At 36.6% G+C, this 20,336-nt stretch overlaps 1 protein-coding gene across 1 annotated transcript in view; it reads left to right on the top strand.

Moving 5' to 3' along the window:
* The window catches only part of LOC311303354 (protein NLRC3-like), a gene marked incomplete at its 3' end in the record, with an annotated part of 46,473 nt that extends 36,225 nt beyond the window's left edge, over positions 1-10,248 (top strand). Inside the window, exon 8 of the mRNA XM_084429778.1 lies at positions 10,071-10,248. Within this exon, the coding sequence (XP_084285904.1) occupies positions 10,071-10,248 (178 nt within the window). The remainder of the gene's footprint in view (positions 1-10,070) is intronic.
* Between the last annotated feature and the right edge of the window lie 10,088 nt (positions 10,249-20,336).

Raw genomic sequence — 20,336 nt, 5'->3', positions numbered from 1 at the left:
ACTGGAACTAACCATTTTATATTTGAGTGTAAATTACACTTTAAAATTACTTTAAATAAATTTGATTCATGTACAAGATTTTCTGGTGATGAAAATGTGAAATCAGTCCATTTAAATGTTTGATTTAAAAGTTTTCTATTGTTTCTATATTGATCCTATATATTAATCTAGAGTGATAAATTCACTTATTTGTGGAGTGAGGACGGTTTTTCCACCTAAAGAACGTCCTTCCAGAGCATCGCCTTAGCATGCTTCATCGACACAAGGCCAATGTAATTAAGTTGGCATTGAAAAGGACCTAACGAACAAGTTCAGGATGTGGAAGGAGAGTGTTTTAAGAAGATTCCTCTCTGTCGCACACGTCACCTACCGCTCTACTAATGGTGATGAATAACCCTATTTTATTTACGCAGGTCCTTGTCTAGACATTGTGAAAAATGTCATAAACCCTTAAAATAAAACAAATGGTTATGTACAACATAAAATAGCTCTTTGAGTAGACCTAGCTTTATATTATGTTTTTATTATATTATAGTTTTATATTATTAGTTTTACATTATGTTTTTGTATTTAAACTTATTGGGGTGGCGAGTTGCTTATATTTTATTAAGTCCCTGCTTTTTAAAAAAAAGTAACAAAAAGATATTGCCTGTAATAACAATAAATTCATAAATAAATAAAACGTGTCAGGGCTTGACATTGTGACAATCGTGTTGTATATAATTGATTATGAATCAATATTCACATCAGAGCTCAATCAGCTTAGACATATTTGTGATATTTTTGTGATATTTTTACCTTTATAAAGGGCATTTTCTCCTAATCTTATTAAATATATGCTTTATGATTCCTCTTTCATTTTAAACTCTTAAATATGATCAATACATTAAATTAGAATAAGACACTACAGGACTGTTACCAATCAAATGAAATTTACACTAAATAATATACATTAAATAATGTTATGAGATTTCTCAAAAGAATGACACTTTTAAACATGAAACTAAACCGCCAGTAGATGGCAGTAGGTGATAAGCGGTGTTATTAAGCGAGTCATTGAGTCATTTATTCAAACGATTCGTTCAAACGGCTGATTCATCAAGAATAAAGTAGTCGTTCATGAATGGGTCATTGAATCTTTGACTCAACCGATTCGTTCAAAACACTGAATCATTCAGTAATGAAAACACGAGCCGTTTCTCAATATGCGTTCTTGTCTGTACTTGTGTTCTTGTGGACTTGTGAAACGTCATCAGTTGCTGCCCTAGTACTGTTCCAATTCAAAGTTCACATCTAGCCAAGTCCAGTTCAAATCCCCGGATATGTTCTTGATCCGCCCCTTTTACCGAGGATGCATCGAGAGGTGACTTGTGCGAACTTGAGACAGCCAGGTATCCCAGAATGCATCTCACACCAACCAGCAAGCGTCAATAGCAGAGGAGAAACCCCGCGTAATTTAAAAATACTGCTGTAATTGTGTCACGAAATGTAGTTTTAAGAGTATTTCAGGCGAGAATGTAGTTGTTTAAAGATCAAATCTTTGGTTTATTTATAAAGATAGCGCCTATTTGAAAATTTGATCTGACGTTTTCGGAGTTGTGAGAACCAGGCAATCGGCCGCTCGGCGCTCGTACCCCGCCGAGAACAGCCTTTCCTCGGCTAGTGCTGCTGACTTGCCGCTGGCTCGGATGTCTGTAGTCTAGTGGTTTAACATGAGATATAAATCGTCTTGTGTATATCTAACGGGCGATTTATTTATTTTATTTGTATCATTAATCTATAATTTGTTACCTGGCAAAACATTTTAGCTGAGGGCAAAGTGAAGTTTCATAGCTTTAACGTTAGTCTATTATTTAACTTAACGTTGTAGCCTAGAGAGCTGACTTATGTTTGACTGAATCGTTGGCTTTGTTATTGTATAGCTTCTTATACCTTTTAGGCTACTTATACTTTTAGAATGGCTATTATTAATCATTAAAACTGACATTTAACAAAATATGTCATTTTATTTTATATATTTAAAACATATAAAATATTTTATTATAGCCTACATGTTGCCTACATTCTCCTCATTGTATGTACTGTACATATATAATAAAATAAAATGACACAACCCTGTCTCTTTTTGCTAAATGTTAGTTTTAATGATCAATATTATGTTTTTTTTTATTCATCATATTTTTAAAATGAAAACAAAAAGAGTCAGGGTTGTGCTTTATATTTCGTGTTGTTATAAATATGCAGTGAAGATAATCAATTGCGTTGCCTGAACCACATTTGTGTGGCCATTATGTTTAAGATTTTTTTTAATGAAAATGAAAAGAGGCAGAGTGGTGGTTTATAATATATTTTGTTTTATTCGTAGACTAGATATAGCCTACATAAAGAGATAACTGGATAGCCAGAGCGAGCCGAGTGACATTATCAAGTACGCCGCTGTTCCATTTGCAGAATTATCGGACTTGCGTCCTCCCGTCCTCGGGAGTTCGTTCTCCTGAGTCGAACTTGTCAAGTCCGAACTACCAAGGACTCAAGTCTGAACTTTGCGTACTTGGTATTGAGAAACGGCTACGGTTGACTGTGAGACGCGTTCTGCTTCTGCTGTGATCTTTGTTTGGACTGGAATTATTGAGCATCTAAAATGTAAGTGACTTAATATTAATTACTTGTTTATTGAACTGTTGAAATCAGTGTTACATTTGCAGTCGTGATGGTATTCAGCACTTGGTCGTGTGGTGTTGCCGAACTGAATCATGATATAAATATAAAACTCGAGAGGCTGCGAGAGCCTAAACAGCACAACCTTGTTAGCGTCAGTACATTATGTAGGCTACTATTGATCGTTATCATTGTATCATATTCATAATCGATCATTATCGTTTAATGTTATTATGCAATTAGTTTGATCTCATTTGAGCCCCCCTGAAGAAACTGTAATGCCCGTCCGTGAAGTTGTGTCTGGCGCCGGGTCTGCTGTAAACATGCTTTATTCATATGAAAATAACCCACATCACACGAACATCACACACAAACCACATATACTCGAAATCATGCATTTATTAGCTTCTTGTTTCAGATGAAGAGATGTGTTTAGTTGCTCAGTTTGTCCAGATCAAGAGTGTGATGTTTTAACAAGTAATGAATGTTGAACAACAGTAATCTGGGGCCGTCTGAGATCTTTGACACGAAAGGGGTTAAAAAAAAGTTTAAATGAGGATTGTAACATTTGATTTAATAATTTGCTGAATTTATGAATGTTTTTGAGTGGACATATGTGTATGTACATTTGAGAAAATAGATAAGGCTATGTGTATGAGATTTTTAATTTATTCATTATTATCTTTTCAAATGAATTAAAGGTCCCGTTTTTCATGTGTTTTTGAAGCTTTGATTGTGTTTACGGTGTGCAATATAACATGTTTTCATGTTTCGCGTGTAAAAAAAACAGTATTTTTCACACAATTTACTTATCTGTAGGCTATAGCGCTGTTTTCACTGTCCTAATGGTGCGTTCACACCGAACGCGAATAGCGCGTCAGGCGCGAGTGATTTCAATGTTAAGTCAATGCAAAGACGCGTTATGCGCGTAAAAAATTCCTGCGGCGCGAATGAGACGTAGAGCTCGGCGCGGTAGACGCGAATACGCCTCGCGCGAATCGTTTTTACGCGCATCAATTTCGCTCTTGACGCGCGAATTAACACAAAGTGGTCAAGCGTATAACTAGACGCGGCAGGCGCGAATTTGACGCGCCGGTGTGAACGCACAGTAATGCTGCGTTCACACCAAACGCGAATATGCGTCTGGCGCGAGTGATTTCAATGTTAAGTCAATGGTAAGACGCGTTTACGCGCGTCTGGAGGTCTTGCGGCGCGAATGAGGCGTTTAGCGCGGCGCGGTAGACGCGAATTCGCCTCATTCACACGTCAAGTTCGCGCGAATGGCGCGTTAAGCGCAAATGATTTTATTAGTGCTTTTTGTGCATTCACGCGTCTGCCGCGCGAGTTGAAAAATCTGAACTTCTGCGTCAATTCGCGCCGCGTTAACCAATCAGGAGCCTGCTTGCTGCTGTCACATGGTGAAGTGACAGTTTATAATGTTATGTTTGGCCTCAATAAATTACTTTGTAATATGAAAATGCACAACAAAGCAAATCTTTCACATAAAAACTCGATTTCAATATATGAGAGATACTCATTTTGTATTGAATGCTATTTATTCCATATCTATTCTAGATTATATGAAACATTATTAATCTAATGTAAAGACAACAAACACAATTTAGTGTATAAAAACTTTAAAAAAAAATCACAGGACAGGTTTCACTTTTGGAGGCTGGCTCCATTTATTATCAAAACAAAAGTAAATGACAGATTAGGTGGGTGCGGGTGAGGGTGAACCTCGCGCCGGGCTGTACAGCGCGGGCTCGTCAGGCAGCGACCACTCGAGGCCGAGGCTTTATACGGCCTACGCTGTCCTCGTCAGCGTCCTCACCGTTAGGTCCACCAAACCTAGCTCCTGGAGCAAATTGTGAAACTCCTGAAACCCTCCGGAGGGTCTGGTGGACCCGAGTACAGCGACGATGTCCCCTACGCAGCTGTTTCTGCTCTCCAGAGCATATACGAGCGGTGACTCTCTCGAATAATGATAATGCTCGATAAACATCTAAAAAAGATGGCCGCCCACAGAATTTGAAACTTTCGGCTCTGACGTGCGTAAATTTCGCTTCAAACTTTTGTTTTTACGCGCGTCGATTTCGCTCTTGACGCGTGAATGAACACAAAGTGGTCAAACGTATAACTAGACGCGGCAGGCGCGAATTTGACGCGCTATTCGCGTCCGGTGTGAACAGGGCCGTAGCTAGAGGATTCGGGGCCCCCTGAAAAAATATTTATGTGGGCCCCCACCACCCTCCACCAATATCATATACTGTACAATAGATGAGCATGGAGGCCCACATATAACAGAAGAAGGTGATGTTGTTGTAAAACCTTTATTTTAAAAGTTAAATTTATATAAAAATCACAACTAATAAAAAGATATTGTTAAATAATAATAAAACCAATTTTAAAAAAGTAACAGCAAAATAATGTTTTTTCCCCATCAGGGAAAGTCTGTTATAATTGATAAATCAAAAAGTAAACATTTATAAATTGACAAGAATGCAGACAAATTTAAAAAATAAAGTCATTTATTGTCTTATTTTTTAATAAAGAAATATTATTAAATAAAGCTAAAATGTATTCATTCAAGTGTAGTGTGTATTCGTGTTTTATTCAGGGGTGATAGTAGAAAAAAATCCTGAGCCTGAACTTTTTTCCCTGGGAGGTAAGCGGCCCCTAAGCCAAGATATATGCCCTGATCAACATAATTGTCAAGCGGGATCCAGGGGTGTGCTCCCCTTGGAGAACATTTTGATAAATAGTCCCTTAAATGATATACAGTGAGGAAAATAAGTATTTGAACACCCTGCTATTTTGCAAGTTCTCCCACTTGGAAATCATGGAGGGATCTGAAATTGTCATCGTAGGTGCATGTCCACTGTGAGAGACATAATCTAAAAAAAAAATCCAGAAATCACAATATATGATTTTTTAACTATTTATTTGTATGATACAGCTGCAAATAAGTATTTGAACACCTGTCTATCAGCTAGAATTCTCGACCCTCAAAGACCTGTTAGTCTGCCTTTAAAATGTCCACCTCCACTCCATTTATTATCCGAAATTAGATGCACCTGTTTGAGGTCGTTAGCTGCATAAAGACACCTGTCCACCCCATACAATCAGTAAGAATCCAACTACTAACATGGCCAAGACCAAAGAGCTGTCCAAAGACACTAGAGACAAAATTGTACACCTCCACATGGCTGGAAAGGGCTACGGGGAAATTGCCAAGCAGCTTGGTGAAAAAAGGGCCACTGTTGGAGCAATCATTAGAAAATGGAAGAAGCTAAACATGACTGTCAATCTCCCTCGGACTGGGGCTCCATGCAAGATCTAGACTCGTGGGGTCTCAATGATCTTAAGAAAGGTGAGAAATCAGCCCAGAACTACACGGGAGGAGCTGGTCAATGACCTGAAAAGAGCTGGGACCACCGTTTCCAAGGTTACTGTTGGTAATACACTAAGACGTCATGGTTTGAAATCATGCATGGCACGGAAGGTTCCCCTGCTTAAACCAGCACATGTCAAGGCCCGTCTTAAGTTTGCCAATGACCATTTGGATGATCCAGAGGAGTCATGGGAGAAAGTCATGTGGTCAGATGAGACCAAAATAGAACTTTTTGGTCATAATTCCACTAAACGTGTTTGGAGGAAGAAGAATGATGAGTACCATCCCAAGAACACCATCCCTACTGTGAAGCATGGGGGTGGTAGCATCATGCTTTGGGGGTGTTTTTCTGCACATGGGACAGGGCGACTGCACTGTATTAAGGAGAGGATGACCGGGGCCATGTATTGCGAGATTTTGGGGAACAACCTCCTTCCCTCAGTTAGAGCATTGAAGATGGGTCGAGGCTGGGTCTTCCAACATGACAATGACCCGAAGCACACAGCCAGGATAACCAAGGAGTGGCTCTGTAAGAAGCATATCAAGGTTCTGGCGTGGCCTAGCCAGTCTCCAGACCTAAACCCAATAGAGAATCTTTGGAGGGAGCTCAAACTCCGTGTTTCTCAGCGACAGCCCAGAAACCTGACTGATCTAGAGAAGATCTGTGTGGAGGAGTGGGCCAAAATCCCTCCTGCAGTGTGTGCAAACCTGGTGAAAAACTACAGGAAACGTTTGACCTCTGTAATTGCAAACAAAGGCTACTGTACCAAATATTAACATTGATTTTCTCAGGTGTTCAAATACTTATTTGCAGCTGTATCATACAAATAAATAGTTAAAAAATCATACATTGTGATTTCTGGATTTTTTTTTTAGATTATGTCTCTCACAGTGGACATGCACCTACGATGACAATTTCAGACCCCTCCATGATTTCTAAGTGGGAGCACTTGCAAAATAGCAGGGTGTTCAAATACTTATTTTCCTCACTGTATTCTGGTGACTTTTGTGGATATAAATGGACATCATTCAGACATGAGATGAACAAACCCAATACAAGCCTATATATTACAGTAGCAGGTTTCAGTAAGTCAAATTTAAGACCTTTTTAAGACATTTTAAGACCATAAAGATTGAAATTTAAGACCTACAGTACACGACATATTGCCAAAAAATATTCAAATCAAAGAATTCATTTTATTTCAATGAATTCAGTAATTGAAAAAGCATTAATTTAATTTACAGATAAAGCAATCACATTAGTAACCTTCCACACCCAACAACGCGTGTCAGAGAAAAGAACAGAATCAGATATCATTTTTTTAATAGAACATTGTACTTTGCATATTATACTGTAAAAAACACATAATTAGTTGATTTTAGTTGATCATAACTAGAGATGAAATGGCATGAACATTTCATTTATGATTATAGTGACAAAAATTATCACGGTTATCACAGAATCCTATTCAAAAAGTACTAATACTACACAATGAAATCAATTCACCAAGTTTTATGTCGAAAACCAGCAACAAATAAAATAAGCATCAATATGCACTTTTTGTTTACATAAACATTAAAATAATAAGCCTACCATTAATGATAGCCGGATTTTAAAAGTGTCTTGCAACATGTTATATACAAACATGTACAAGTTCAAATAAAGTTTTGACAAAAAAGTTTATAAAAAGATAAACCTCACATATTTCAGACTTTAAATTATTTTTATAAAAAGAATGACTCAAAAAAAGATAAATTACTGACATTTACAATGCACTTTAGCTTATCTTTTATTATTAATAGAAAAATTAGGTCAGATTTACCCTGCTATGCAACCATGCACTGCCCTCTCCACAATGACAAAAAAGTTTCAGTGGTTAATGGATTTCCACCACCGAAAAACGCCTGGAAAAAAACGAGCGCGTCGCTTCAATTATGAGCGCGCTTACCGCTTACCGCGCGCCTACATTTGAATGAACTTGAGCGCGCAAAAGACGCGATATGTGAACGGCCTGTTGGCGAGCGACCTCAAATCAGGCTACAAGCTACAGCTGCTTGATGACTAGGGTCTAACTCGCGCCGTGGCAGCACTTTTTTCCCGCTAGTTCCATAATATTTTCCTTGCGCACAAAGTGCAGAAACTTCGTCTCTACCCACCACCTCTATCCAAGACCATTTATTCTTTATGCCTTTATCGACAAGTTTGGCATCTTCCCCTGGCTTCATAAAGTTGCACTCCATGACTTTGGCTACGTTTCGCGCTGCCAGTGTGGGAAACACAATCGTAGTGTATGGGAAAAACAAACAAATTCGCACGTGGAGTGACTGCTGTATCAATCTGATTGGCCAAAACCCAAGACCAGCCCCTACCCTATTACCGATTGGCTGAAGTAGGCTTACTGGTGTGGTTTAGTGAAAGCGCCTCTCAGATCTTGGGATAATTGTCAGATAACGCGAACGCTAAACTGATTTTTTTTTTTTTTTTTTTTTTTTTTTTTCTCGCAGACACGTCTGTACGCCGGAAATCCGGCGTGGTGCCGGAGCGCTATCAGGCCTGTTTATTGATGTAATAAATACATCATCAGCTGGCAGGTTAGGTGCATAATGCAATGCTTCGTGACTCGTGTCAATTTTTTAACTCTATTTACAATAGTGTAAAAGACAGGGATTTTGAACACGTAATCATTCGGTCGACTGCGGTGCGAATCGATAATGAAGAGTGACAATAGCCTACCCGACAGGCTGTGGACGGTAGTTTTCTTATTCACAGCAAAATAACAACACAACCTGTCTTTAAGTAGGCTACGTCTTGATCTTGACTCTCCCGGCCTCCCTCTCATTCTGTTCATGGCGTTTCTGCTACCCTAATTTATGTTTTCTTTTCCGCGACATTTTGTCAGTCAGTCTGCTGCTCTTTCACCAAGTTCATCGTTAACTTCAGGCACTGCCGCCTCAACTCTGATTGGTTCTGTTCACGAGCTGGGGTGGGACTTACAATTTTATTGGGTCCATCTGATGTTTGTCACTGACTGAATAATTAATAAATACTTTAGATCGGACTAAACCATTCATAGGGAGGTAAGAGAATATTTGGAAAAAATATTTAACCAAATTGCATGTTATTGTGGTTTTAATTTAAATATCAGGAATACAACTAATATAAATATTAGAATTATTCATGCAACAAGGGCCTATATAGTGTAACTGCTGGATTTTGTGGGGCCCCCTGGGCAGTGGGGGCCCCTATAATTGTCACCACCTTTCACCCACTAGCGACGGCCCTGGGTGTGAACGCAGCATAAGAACGGGCTGATGACTTCCTTGTTCTATGAAGTCCCTCCTTCAGAAATACGTAACGAGTTCTGATTGTGCCAGCGGTTCCTGTGTTGTGATTGGACAGCAGCTTAGCACACGTTGCCCTGGAAGGTCACGCCTCTTACCATAACGTGGAGATGCATGCGCTCAGGGAAGGCCAAACAAAGGTGATTTGACTCGGGATGAAAATAACAGCGTCTCGACGACATGACGACAAACACACTCTACAAACGCAACTCTTCCTCTTCTCTGTGGGAGCGTTTTGTGTATTCCTGTGGGCGGAGGTTAGTCAAGAAACTGCTCTAGTGACGTCATTAAAGCAGGAAGTAGAGGGATGTAGTCCAAACCGGACGTTCACTGTAGGTCGACTTCTGTTAAATAAAATATCTCGCTTGGCATTGAACTTTGAGCTTTATAATTTTACAGATATTATTTATCTCCTAACAACAACATTACACACTAACTAAAGTTTGAAACATGGGATCACGAAGAACAGGACCTTTAAATGTTTTTTATCTAAATAATGAAATTGTACAAAGGTTTGGGTTTTTCTTTTTTTGTAAATATAAAGGATGTGTTACGGTTAAATATTGTTTGAGGTATGTCTATACAGAGTAATTATAAATGAAGGTGTGTTAAAGGTCTCTCTCTCTCTCTCTCTCTCTCTCTCTCTCTCTCTCTCTCTCTCTCTCTGCTGCTGTAGGTTAAGCTGGTGTCGTATGACAGATGAAGGTTGTTCTGCTCTGACTTCAGCTCTGAGATCAAACCCATCACACCTGAGAGAGCTGAACCTGAGCGGGAAAAAACTAGGAGACTCTGGAGTGAAAAACCTCAGTGATCTACTGATGAACACACAATTCAAGCTGGAGAAACTACAGTGAGTATCATTATACTGTACAGCAGTTACAGTGAGATTAAAGTTTACTGTTTATTATATTTTAAGGCAACTGGACTCGAGTCTCATCATTTATAGCAGCGGTCCCCAACCTGTTTTGTGCCACGGACTGGTTTAATATCAGACAGTATTTTCACGGGCCGGCCTTTAAGGTGTGGCGGATAAATACAACAAAATAAAATGATACGACCGGCATAAAAACGGGGGTATTTTTAAAATATAATAATAAACGTGAATCCAATGTGTAGGCCTACTCGCAACTTTATTAGCAGCGTTCTCGTAACATCGCGCCTAAAGACAACTGAGAACGCCTGAACACAAACAAAATGCCCCCAAAAGAAAGAAATCTCCATGTTTTCGGTGGTGACGCGTTCATGTAACGTGAGGGTGGCGCTGCCAATAAAGCATCTAAAAGCATACAAAACTAAATTCACTTTAAAGACAGGCTTTGTGCTTTCTGCTTGAGGTCTCAGTGAATGTTTTAAAGCAGTCTTTTAGTGCCGCTTTCAGAGCGCTCACGTCCGTAACCGAGAACTGTCCCGTCTGTAACATTGGGGTTTTTGTGTGTGAAATACATTTCTACATAAATGCGACTTATAGTCCAGTGCGACTTAGGCTATATATGTGTTTTCTTCTTCATGGCGCATTTTTTGACTGATGCGCCTTATAGTCTGAAAAATACGGTAAGTTATTCAATTCTTTCTGTGCAGCCTGGTACCAAATGTCCCGCGGCCCGGGGGTTGGGGACCCCTGATTTATAGCACTGCACTTTCTGGTGTTCCTCCATCTGAAGAAAGATTCAGAAACACTATTAGTGAACGGCTTGTTATGTGTATCAGTAGAAAGAGCATTAAACTGTGAAGCATTTGAAACTTTGTGGCTATAAAATTGTTTCATATACTGAAATCTGACAAATCTTTGCTTTGAAACAATACAGAAGTGAGAACAGACTAAAAACAGCGTAACAAATGACAGTAGATTATTCTGACAGAGTTACAGTTATACTGGACTAATGGTGCTTTACACTAAATCTTAATTTATTAAGCAAAATGTATATGTAAGCAATAAGGTCCTGGAGGCTGTGCTGTATGGTGAATAAGTCACGGCTGAAGGGCGATGTTAGGCTCGATGTGAAGCGAGTCAGCCGTCACTTATTCACCATTCAGCACAGCCTCGAGGACCTTACTGCTTTTATATTGCTTTTCCCCTCCCTTTCCCTCTCTACAGATAAAGCGTTGTCGGGATAATTCTGGGTTGCGTGGCTAAATGTTAAGGCCAGACAGTAGTGTGTTGAGGGTTGGTTTGTAGGGAAGGACTACACGCCTGCGCACATATACTCAAACACACACACCTATAGACTGAACTCGTAACACACATGTGTGCGCCATCAGCGTTCTCACGGGTTCGCGTTTTTGAAGTTTGCGCAGAAAGAACTGAAGAGTTTTCTGTGAGAACGGTGTGTGTTTGCGGCCCCTAAGTTAATAACTAATGATCGTTGCGATGGAAGTGAATCAGTCAAACTAACTTTATCTGGACAATAACTTTATTCTAGAGCTGCTGTAAAGCCAGAACAATCTCTGTTACTGTAATCTCCTATTATCACTGTAAAGCTGCTTTGGAACAATCTACACTGTTAAAAGTGCTGTATAAATGAAGATGACTTGACTTGACTATAAAACGGTTTCCACACAATACAAATATTAAAGCCGAAAAATATGTATCTATGTAGTAAAATAACTAAAAGCCTTCCTTCCGCTGGAACAAATAGTCCCTGACCGTGAAGAGCAACAGAAGTTGTATTATTTCTCCATTAGATGGCAGCAAACACTGTCTTTATGAGTGAGTCAGTCAGTAGAGAAGACTTTATATTGAAAGGACTGAAACTTGTGATCACGGAAAAGCAAGACTCGACTGATAAATGACTAGAGGAACAAGAAAACCCTTTGACTGTTAAAAGAACAAGATATTGCAGCGGACATTCAAACGATGTTTTATTATGAATAAAGGACTGACCTGAAGGAAAATGCTAAATCTACTGTAAATGCAGGTACATTTACTTACTCGACCCCTCACCATACTCTACTCTATGGCTGCGTCCGAAATCGCGTACTTTGTGAGTAGGTACTACATTTAAATTAGAACGTACTTCGCGACCGTTAAAAAAGTACGTTCTATATAGTATGAATACGGGTAGTATGAATGGAGTCCGGACGTACTACATGCGCCATGTTGGTATTGTCACGTAACATGCGCGGTCACATCAGCGCGAAAATTTAAAGAGCCCGTTCCACTGACTGCAATGTTTTTAGTTACTCTCCGCTTTCGTCTGCGTTTTTACGTTGTTCGTGCTCACAATTCAGAGTCGTCGGTCAGTTGCTCGCACACACACAAACCTGTGAACAATGACAGAGGTTGATTTTTGGTAAGGAAAAAGTAATTTATTTGCTTGTGATATTACCATCAATGAATAAACATGAATGAATCAATAGTATGCGTGTGTTTATCTCTGTCGATTCATTCATGGATGGCAATATCACAATGTGTGTGTGTATGTGTATATGTATATATATATATATATATATATATATATATATATATGTATATGTATATACACACACACACACACACACACACACACACACACACACACACACACATTGAACTGTAGGGTAACACACTGAGGTCAGATACAATACACACACACACATTCATTCATAGGTGTATATATGAAGACTTCAGACGTAAAAGAAAAAAATTCTTCTAAAATGAGCATTTTTATCAAGCTTGTATGATTTAGGTTCAGTAATTTCACTTTAATGACAATTAATAGGTCCTTTTCATTGCCATTAAAGTGAAATAACTGAACATAAACATACAAGCTTGATAAAAATAATCAAACTAGAAGAAAATTCCAGATGGCACTTAGAGGCTTTTACATCTTAAGTATTCATATATATATATATATATATATATATATATATATATATATATATATATATATATATATATATATATATATATAATATATATATGTGTGTGTGTGTGTGTATATATATATATATATATATATATATATATATATATATCACACACACACACATACATAAGAAATGGATCATATACATATAATACATACATACATATTATATTTATAAATAATCCAACACCGAAAACAAGTGTCTTGTCGATTCAAATTGTATTCTAAAATAAACTATGAACACGTTTACAGATTGTTAGCCCTACAACCTACTGCGCCAATTCTTCATCTATATTTTAAAGATGGAGCTGACCTCCACCCCAACCTCCGACTTTCACGGTAGTCCATCCAGTCACTGATTGCGACCATGGGTGGGAAAAAAGGACATTGAGGTGCTGGTGTTCTAGCTATATCACATATTTGAGCTTAATTTTTTACAAATTATTTACTTTAAATTTGAGTAGGAAAAATACAAGTGGAAATTCAAAAATTACCCAAGGTGTAAAGTCCTCATCTTGTACACATGCTTTTAAAGAAACAGATTTCAAATTATTTTAAAGTGATGCCCAACAAATGAGATTGTTAGTAAGAAAGTCCCTTTAGATATTTTAGAAACCTGTGAAGGTCACCTTACTGAAGCTGCTGACGTTCATTTTCTTCCCTCAAAATGACACTTTAATAAAAAAAGTTTTAAAACTTTTGCTTTTGGTGGTGCTTTAAGCTCTATTATACTACTTTGTGCCAAAGTTTTGTGATTTTGTTTTAAACTTTTGTATTCTGTATCCATTTAAAAGTTAAATAATATACAAAAATAAAGCAAATACATTTTAAAGGTGTCTGGAGTGTGTGGGTATTTCTCTTCAGTGTGGCACTCATATTTTTCAGATATACCTGCAATTTGCTTTTCAAAAAAAAACAAAAAAAAAACATCTGGAATCTGCCACACAATAAGTGCACACACAACACCCTTTAAAAACATTAATTACTCCATGCCACATATTAAACACTTTACATCTGACAATCTAACTACTGTAAATCCCTGGGAATGAAGTGTTTTGTAATAAAACTTGCTAAAACAGCATTACAAAATGAACTTACTAACAAATAAATGGAAAGAGAGAGTGTAACATTTGTTTTCTTTATTATATATTTTTTTTAGCAATTATTTCTAAAAGCTGAAGGAATCTTTCCTCTCTCTCGTCGCTCTTTCTTTTCTTTCCTCCTTTTCATTAGCCACTCTCCAGGTGTAGTCATCAGCCCCCTGCAAAATCAACACAGAACTTAACATTAGTGATGAACCATGGTCAATCTATATTATTAAATTAATATTAATGTTACATGGACAAGTTGAGGTACACTTGATAACAGTAGCTTGCTACGTAGCCAACACATACTACATCAACACTGGTAAAGGAGAAATACAATCGTTGTAAAATTAAAAAATAAAAGTTTTGTAACCCTCTCATTCAACTGAGAAACAACGTCGTTGTTTAAATAAAACAGTGTTAACTAACGTTAACTTAGCTGACAGGCATTAGCTCGTTCTGTTCGGTAATAATAATAATGATAAAATTGTCATTTTGCAGCCAATTCACAAACTTGTACCCTCGATTTACATTATTTAAACTTTTAACAAGTCAATCGATGTTAAACGAATACAATTTAACCACAAATAAACAAAAAGTGTGTTGTAAAGTACTTACATTTGAAAACAGCCGCGTCTCCGTTTTCTGCCATTTTCAAATATAACGACGACAACTCCTCTCCCGTGGCATCATGGGATAGTAAAGTGTCCATCGTATGCGCACTTCAGAATCTGGCCGGATGTAGTAGGTCATCCGGGTACTTCTCGCCTACTGTTTTTCGAATTCTATGATTTCGGACATACTACTCTGCTCGCGTACTGTTTTTCGCATACTATATAGTAGGGAAGTATTCGATTTCGGACGCAGCCTATAAGCTTCAGTGAGCAATATCAGTGAGATCAAACATGTGTTGCGTTGCTAAGAGTGGTTGCTAGGGGTGTTGTGTAGTGATACACAGAACCGTTGGGTGAAGCGGTCATAGCCGTGTTTTATCGTGAATAACACACAGATATTGACCAATCAGAACCAAGGACTGGAACTAACCCTTTTATATTTGAGTGTAAATTACACTTTAAAATTACTTTAAATAAATTTGATTCATGTACAAGATTTTCTGGTGATGAAAATGTGAAATCAGTCCATTTAAATGTTTGATTTAAAAGTTTTCTATTGTTTCTATATTGATCCTATATATTAATCTAGAGTGATAAATTCACTTATTTGTGGAGTGGGGACGGTTTTTCCACCTAAAGAACGTCCTTCCAGAGCATCGCCTTAGCATGCTTCATCGACACAAGGCCAATGTAATTAAGTTGGCATTGAAAAGGACCTAACGAACAAGTTCAGGATGTGGAAGGAGAGCGTTTTAAGAAGATTCCTCTCTGTCGCACACGTCACCTATCGCTCTACTAATGGTGATGAATAACCCTATTTTATTTACAAAGGTCCTTGTCTAGACATTGTGAAAAATGTCATAAACCCTTAAAATAAAACAAATGGTTATGTGCAACATAAAATAGCTCTTTGAGTAGACCTAGCTTTATATTATTAGTTTTACATTATGTTTTTGTATTTAAACTTATTGGGGTGGCGAGTTGCTTATATTTTATTAAGTCCCTGCTTTTAAAAAAAAAAGTAACAAAAAGATATTGCCTGTAATAACAATAAATTCATAAATAAATAAAACGTGTCAGGGCTTGACATTGTGACAATCATGTTGTATATGGGCCATTCTACAGAATTGGTGCAAAGTCAGAGTTGGAAACATCTTGAAATTTTTTTGTTTTTTTACACAAATTTTGCATGTATGTAAATTGTATAATATCCAAGGTACGCTTTTCTAGTAATTGTGCAGTTAATTCTCATATTGTATTTTTAGAAAATCCTGGAATATTTTCCTTCTCCCCAAATTTGTCACTACCGAAACACAATATTAATAATTTATTAAGAAGGCTTATAATGACCTATTAAGATTTTGTTTACATCTACCTTATAAATATATATTTTTTCTATTTTAAAAAAATATTTTTACAGGTTAAATCAATAAAGGTTATAATTTTAATAATATTTTAAATGTAATTTATGAGATTTGTTGTATTTTGAACCCAATCTTTCTTTGTAGAAGGCATAAAATCTATCATACTGATTTCAAAGCTAAGGATTCATTAGTTTGAATATGCATTGAACCAAACACTATCATAACATCTTAGTTGATAATTCAATATACTTTATTTTTGACAAAACATCCCATGTTACGGTAGTGACTTCACATTTTTGGTAGTGACAGTAATGTTTTGGTAGTGACCACAATACTTAGTTTGCCATGGCTGAATCAGACTGTCCACATTTTATGTTAATATAAATAAATAACTATGATGCACATATGCAGTCAGTACATATAGCAGACACACATCTGACAGTAAAGATCTTATAAGCACACCTAGAGCTATTCTATACTTTGGGTCTTGAGGTGCAAGTGAGAAGAGGTATGCTCATAGATTTTTCTTCCTAAAAAACAACAACAACTTACAATGTAGACTGTTTCAGAACCACTTTGTTTTATTTTCACATTTTCAACATTTTGTTTGAGTCATTCAGATAAATCTCCAGAACTGAACTGTGTGTGTGTGTGTTTACATAAAACATTAATTTCAGAATAATTTTCCTCATTCAGATAAATCTCCAGAACCACTGAAGTGTGTGTGTGTGTGTGTGTGTGTGTGTGTGTGTACTGGTGTCTGATCACCCTCACTGGAAGTGCTAGGTGGTGTGGAAGCCCTGCAAAATGTCTCCACCTCTTTTTGTCTTTTCACCATCATCCTGTGTCTTTTCTGTCTTTTCCTCCATGCTTTTCTGACCTGTCTTTGCTCCCTGTCAGATAATTCACTGATACTCTTCAACTTTCCTTCTTCCCTTCCCTTTGTTTCTTATTTCTTTCTCTTTCTTTCCTTAAAGGATTAGTTCACTTTTAAAAAAACTTCTGCTGATAATTTACTCACCCCAATGTCATCCAAGATGTCCATGTCTTTCTTTCTTCAGTCAAAAAGAAATTAAGGTTTTTGATGAAAACAGAAGCAAGAAGAACAGAGCAAGGCGAGCATTTGTGCTTATAAAACTTAAACTTTTTTATTTATTTTTGAAATGACCGATCGTTTCGCTAGATAAGACCCTTATTCATCGTCTGGTATCGTTTAAAGCCCTTTGAAGCTGCACTGAAACTGTCATTTGGACCTTGAACCGTTTGGGGCCCATTGAAGTCCATAATATTGACAAAAATCATGGAATGTTTTCATCAAAAACTTTAAATTCTTTTCGACTGAAGAAAGAAAGACATGGATATCTTGGATGACATGGGGGTGAGTAAATTATCAGCAAAAGTTTTTTTTTAAAGTGAACTAATCCTTTAAGTATTCCTCGTACTTCACTGGGTCTTCCCTCAACCTTTGTTTGTATTCTCTCTGTCTCTCTGTTGTAGTTTTTTTTTTTTTTTTTTTTTTTGTCTGTCATGTTGGTGTTTTCTGTCATTCTCCCTGTCAAGTTAATCATAGAAATTAACATTACTGACAACAACCTTACACCTAAGCTAGTATCATGGACTGCAACCTTAAGTAATTGTAACCTCATCACATTACAGAATTTTAACAGAATCTTGCATACTAAAACACTACTAAAACATACTACAGTAGTAATTATTTGCATAACTGTACTAAAATGTAGTTTATTCCTCCAAATAAAGGATTATGTGTTCCCTTTTGTCACTACCAAAACAATAATGTCACAACCGAAACTTCAAGACATGTTACGGTTGTGACTGTTTTGGTAGTGACAATTTTAGATACTTTTGAGCCTAGCTCGAAGATGCTAATCAGCACATGGTTAGCAATCACTGGTCAGAACAGTTGAACACATATAACAACTAAATTTTATGGAATAACATCCAAAAAAGTTTTCTCAATAGCAGAAAAAATGAGTTTGGTAGTGACATTCCTTAAAGTTACAACACAGATTTTTAGACTTTAGAACACATTTACTTCAAAATGATGGGATCAATCTACTCACCATATAGCACATGAGAGAGAGGGACACAGGAATATTTCCTGATCAAAAATGTAGGGCTGTGGTTAAAATCAGTCTCAGCCAATGGACTACAACATTCACTGTTTTGGTAGTGACATGAAAATGCGGGACAAGATTTTTTAGATAAAGTTTCATGATTTAAAAATAAAAAATAAAATAAATATTTTTTTTAACTTCATTTTTTAAAAGAAAACAAAAATATATATTTTTAAAACAAGAATGGAAAAATTTGCAAAATTTTTTTCAATATAATTTTCACAAGTTGAAATTTAGGGGTTAGGGTTTGGGACAGCCACCTCCTAATTGAAAGTAGCCCATAAATAATGATTTTATATATGTAAAGCTTACTGATATCTTAAATATTATTGTGGGTTTCAATAGATAATTGAAGGATCTTAGTAAACATCTAAGATTTTAATAATTAAATGCTTTTCAAATGTGTTTTTTGGATGAGGGACAGCAGTTTGCACCAATTCTGTAGAATGGCCCATATAATTGATTATGAATCAATATTCACATCAGAGCTCAATCAGCTTAGACATATTTGTGATATTTTTGTGATATTTTTACCTTTATAAAGGGCATTTTCCCCTAATCTTATTAAATATATGCTTAATGATTCCTCTTTCATTTTAAACTCTTAAATATGATCAATACATTAAATTAGAATAAGACACTACAGGACTGTTACCAATCAAATGAAATCACTTACACTAAATAATATACATTAAATAATGTTATGAGATTTTTTTTTTATATATATTTAATAAGAAAAGTTGAAAAGAATGACACTTTTAAACATGAAACTAAACCGCCAGTAGATGGCAGTAGGTGATAAGTGGTGTTATTAAGCGAGTCATTGAGTCATTTATTCAAACGATTCGTTCAAACGGCTGATTCATCAAGAATAAAGTAGTCGTTCATGAATGGGTCATTGAATCTTTGACTCAACCGATTCGTTCAAAACACTGAATCATTCAGTAATGAAAACACGGTTGACTGTGAGACGCGTTCTGCTTCTGCTGTGATCTTTGTTTGGACTGGAATTATTGAGCATCTAAAATGTAAGTGACTTAATATTAATTACTTGTTTATTGAACTGTTGAAATCAGTGTTTCATTTGCAGTCGTGATGGTATTCGGCACTTGGTCGTGTGGTGTTGCTGAACTGAATCATGATATAAATATAAAACTCGAGAGGCTGCGAGAGCCTAAACAGCACAACCTTGTTAGCGTCAGTACATTATGTAGGCTACTATTGATCGTTATCATTGTATCATATTCATAATCGATCATTATCGTTTAATGTTATTATGCAATTAGTTTGATCTCATTTGAGCCCCCCTGAAGAAACTGTAATGCCCGTCCGTGAAGTTGTGTCTGGCGCCGGGTCTGCTGTAAACATGCTTTATTCATATGAAAATAACCCACATCACACGAACATCACACACAAACCACATATACTCGAAATCATGCATTTATTAGCTTCTTGTTTCAGATGAAGAGATGTGTTTAGTTGCTCAGTTTGTCCAGATCAAGAGTGTGATGTTTTAACGAGTAATGAATGTTGAACAGCAGTAATCTGGGGCCGTCTGAGATCTTTGACACGAAAGGGGTTAAAAAAAGTTTAAATGAGGATTGTAACATTTGATTTAATAATTTGCTGAATTTATGAATGTTTTTGAGTGGACATATATGTATATGTACATTTGAGAAAATAGATAAGGCTATGTGTATGAGATTTTTAATTTATTCATTATTATCTTTTCAAATGAATTAAATGTTTTTTTTCTAAATAATGAAATTGTACAAAGGTTTGGATTTTTCTTTTTTTGTAAATATAAAGGATGTGTTACGGTTAAATATTGTTTGAGGTATGTCTATACAGAGTAATTATAAATGAAGGTGTGTTAAAGGTCTCTCTCTCTCTCTCTCT

This window comes from Rutilus rutilus, assembly GCF_951802725.1.
Source record: "Rutilus rutilus genome assembly, chromosome: 14".
Classification (NCBI taxonomy): Eukaryota; Metazoa; Chordata; class Actinopteri; order Cypriniformes; family Leuciscidae; genus Rutilus; species Rutilus rutilus.
This window is presented reverse-complemented; position numbering and strand designations above follow the sequence as displayed.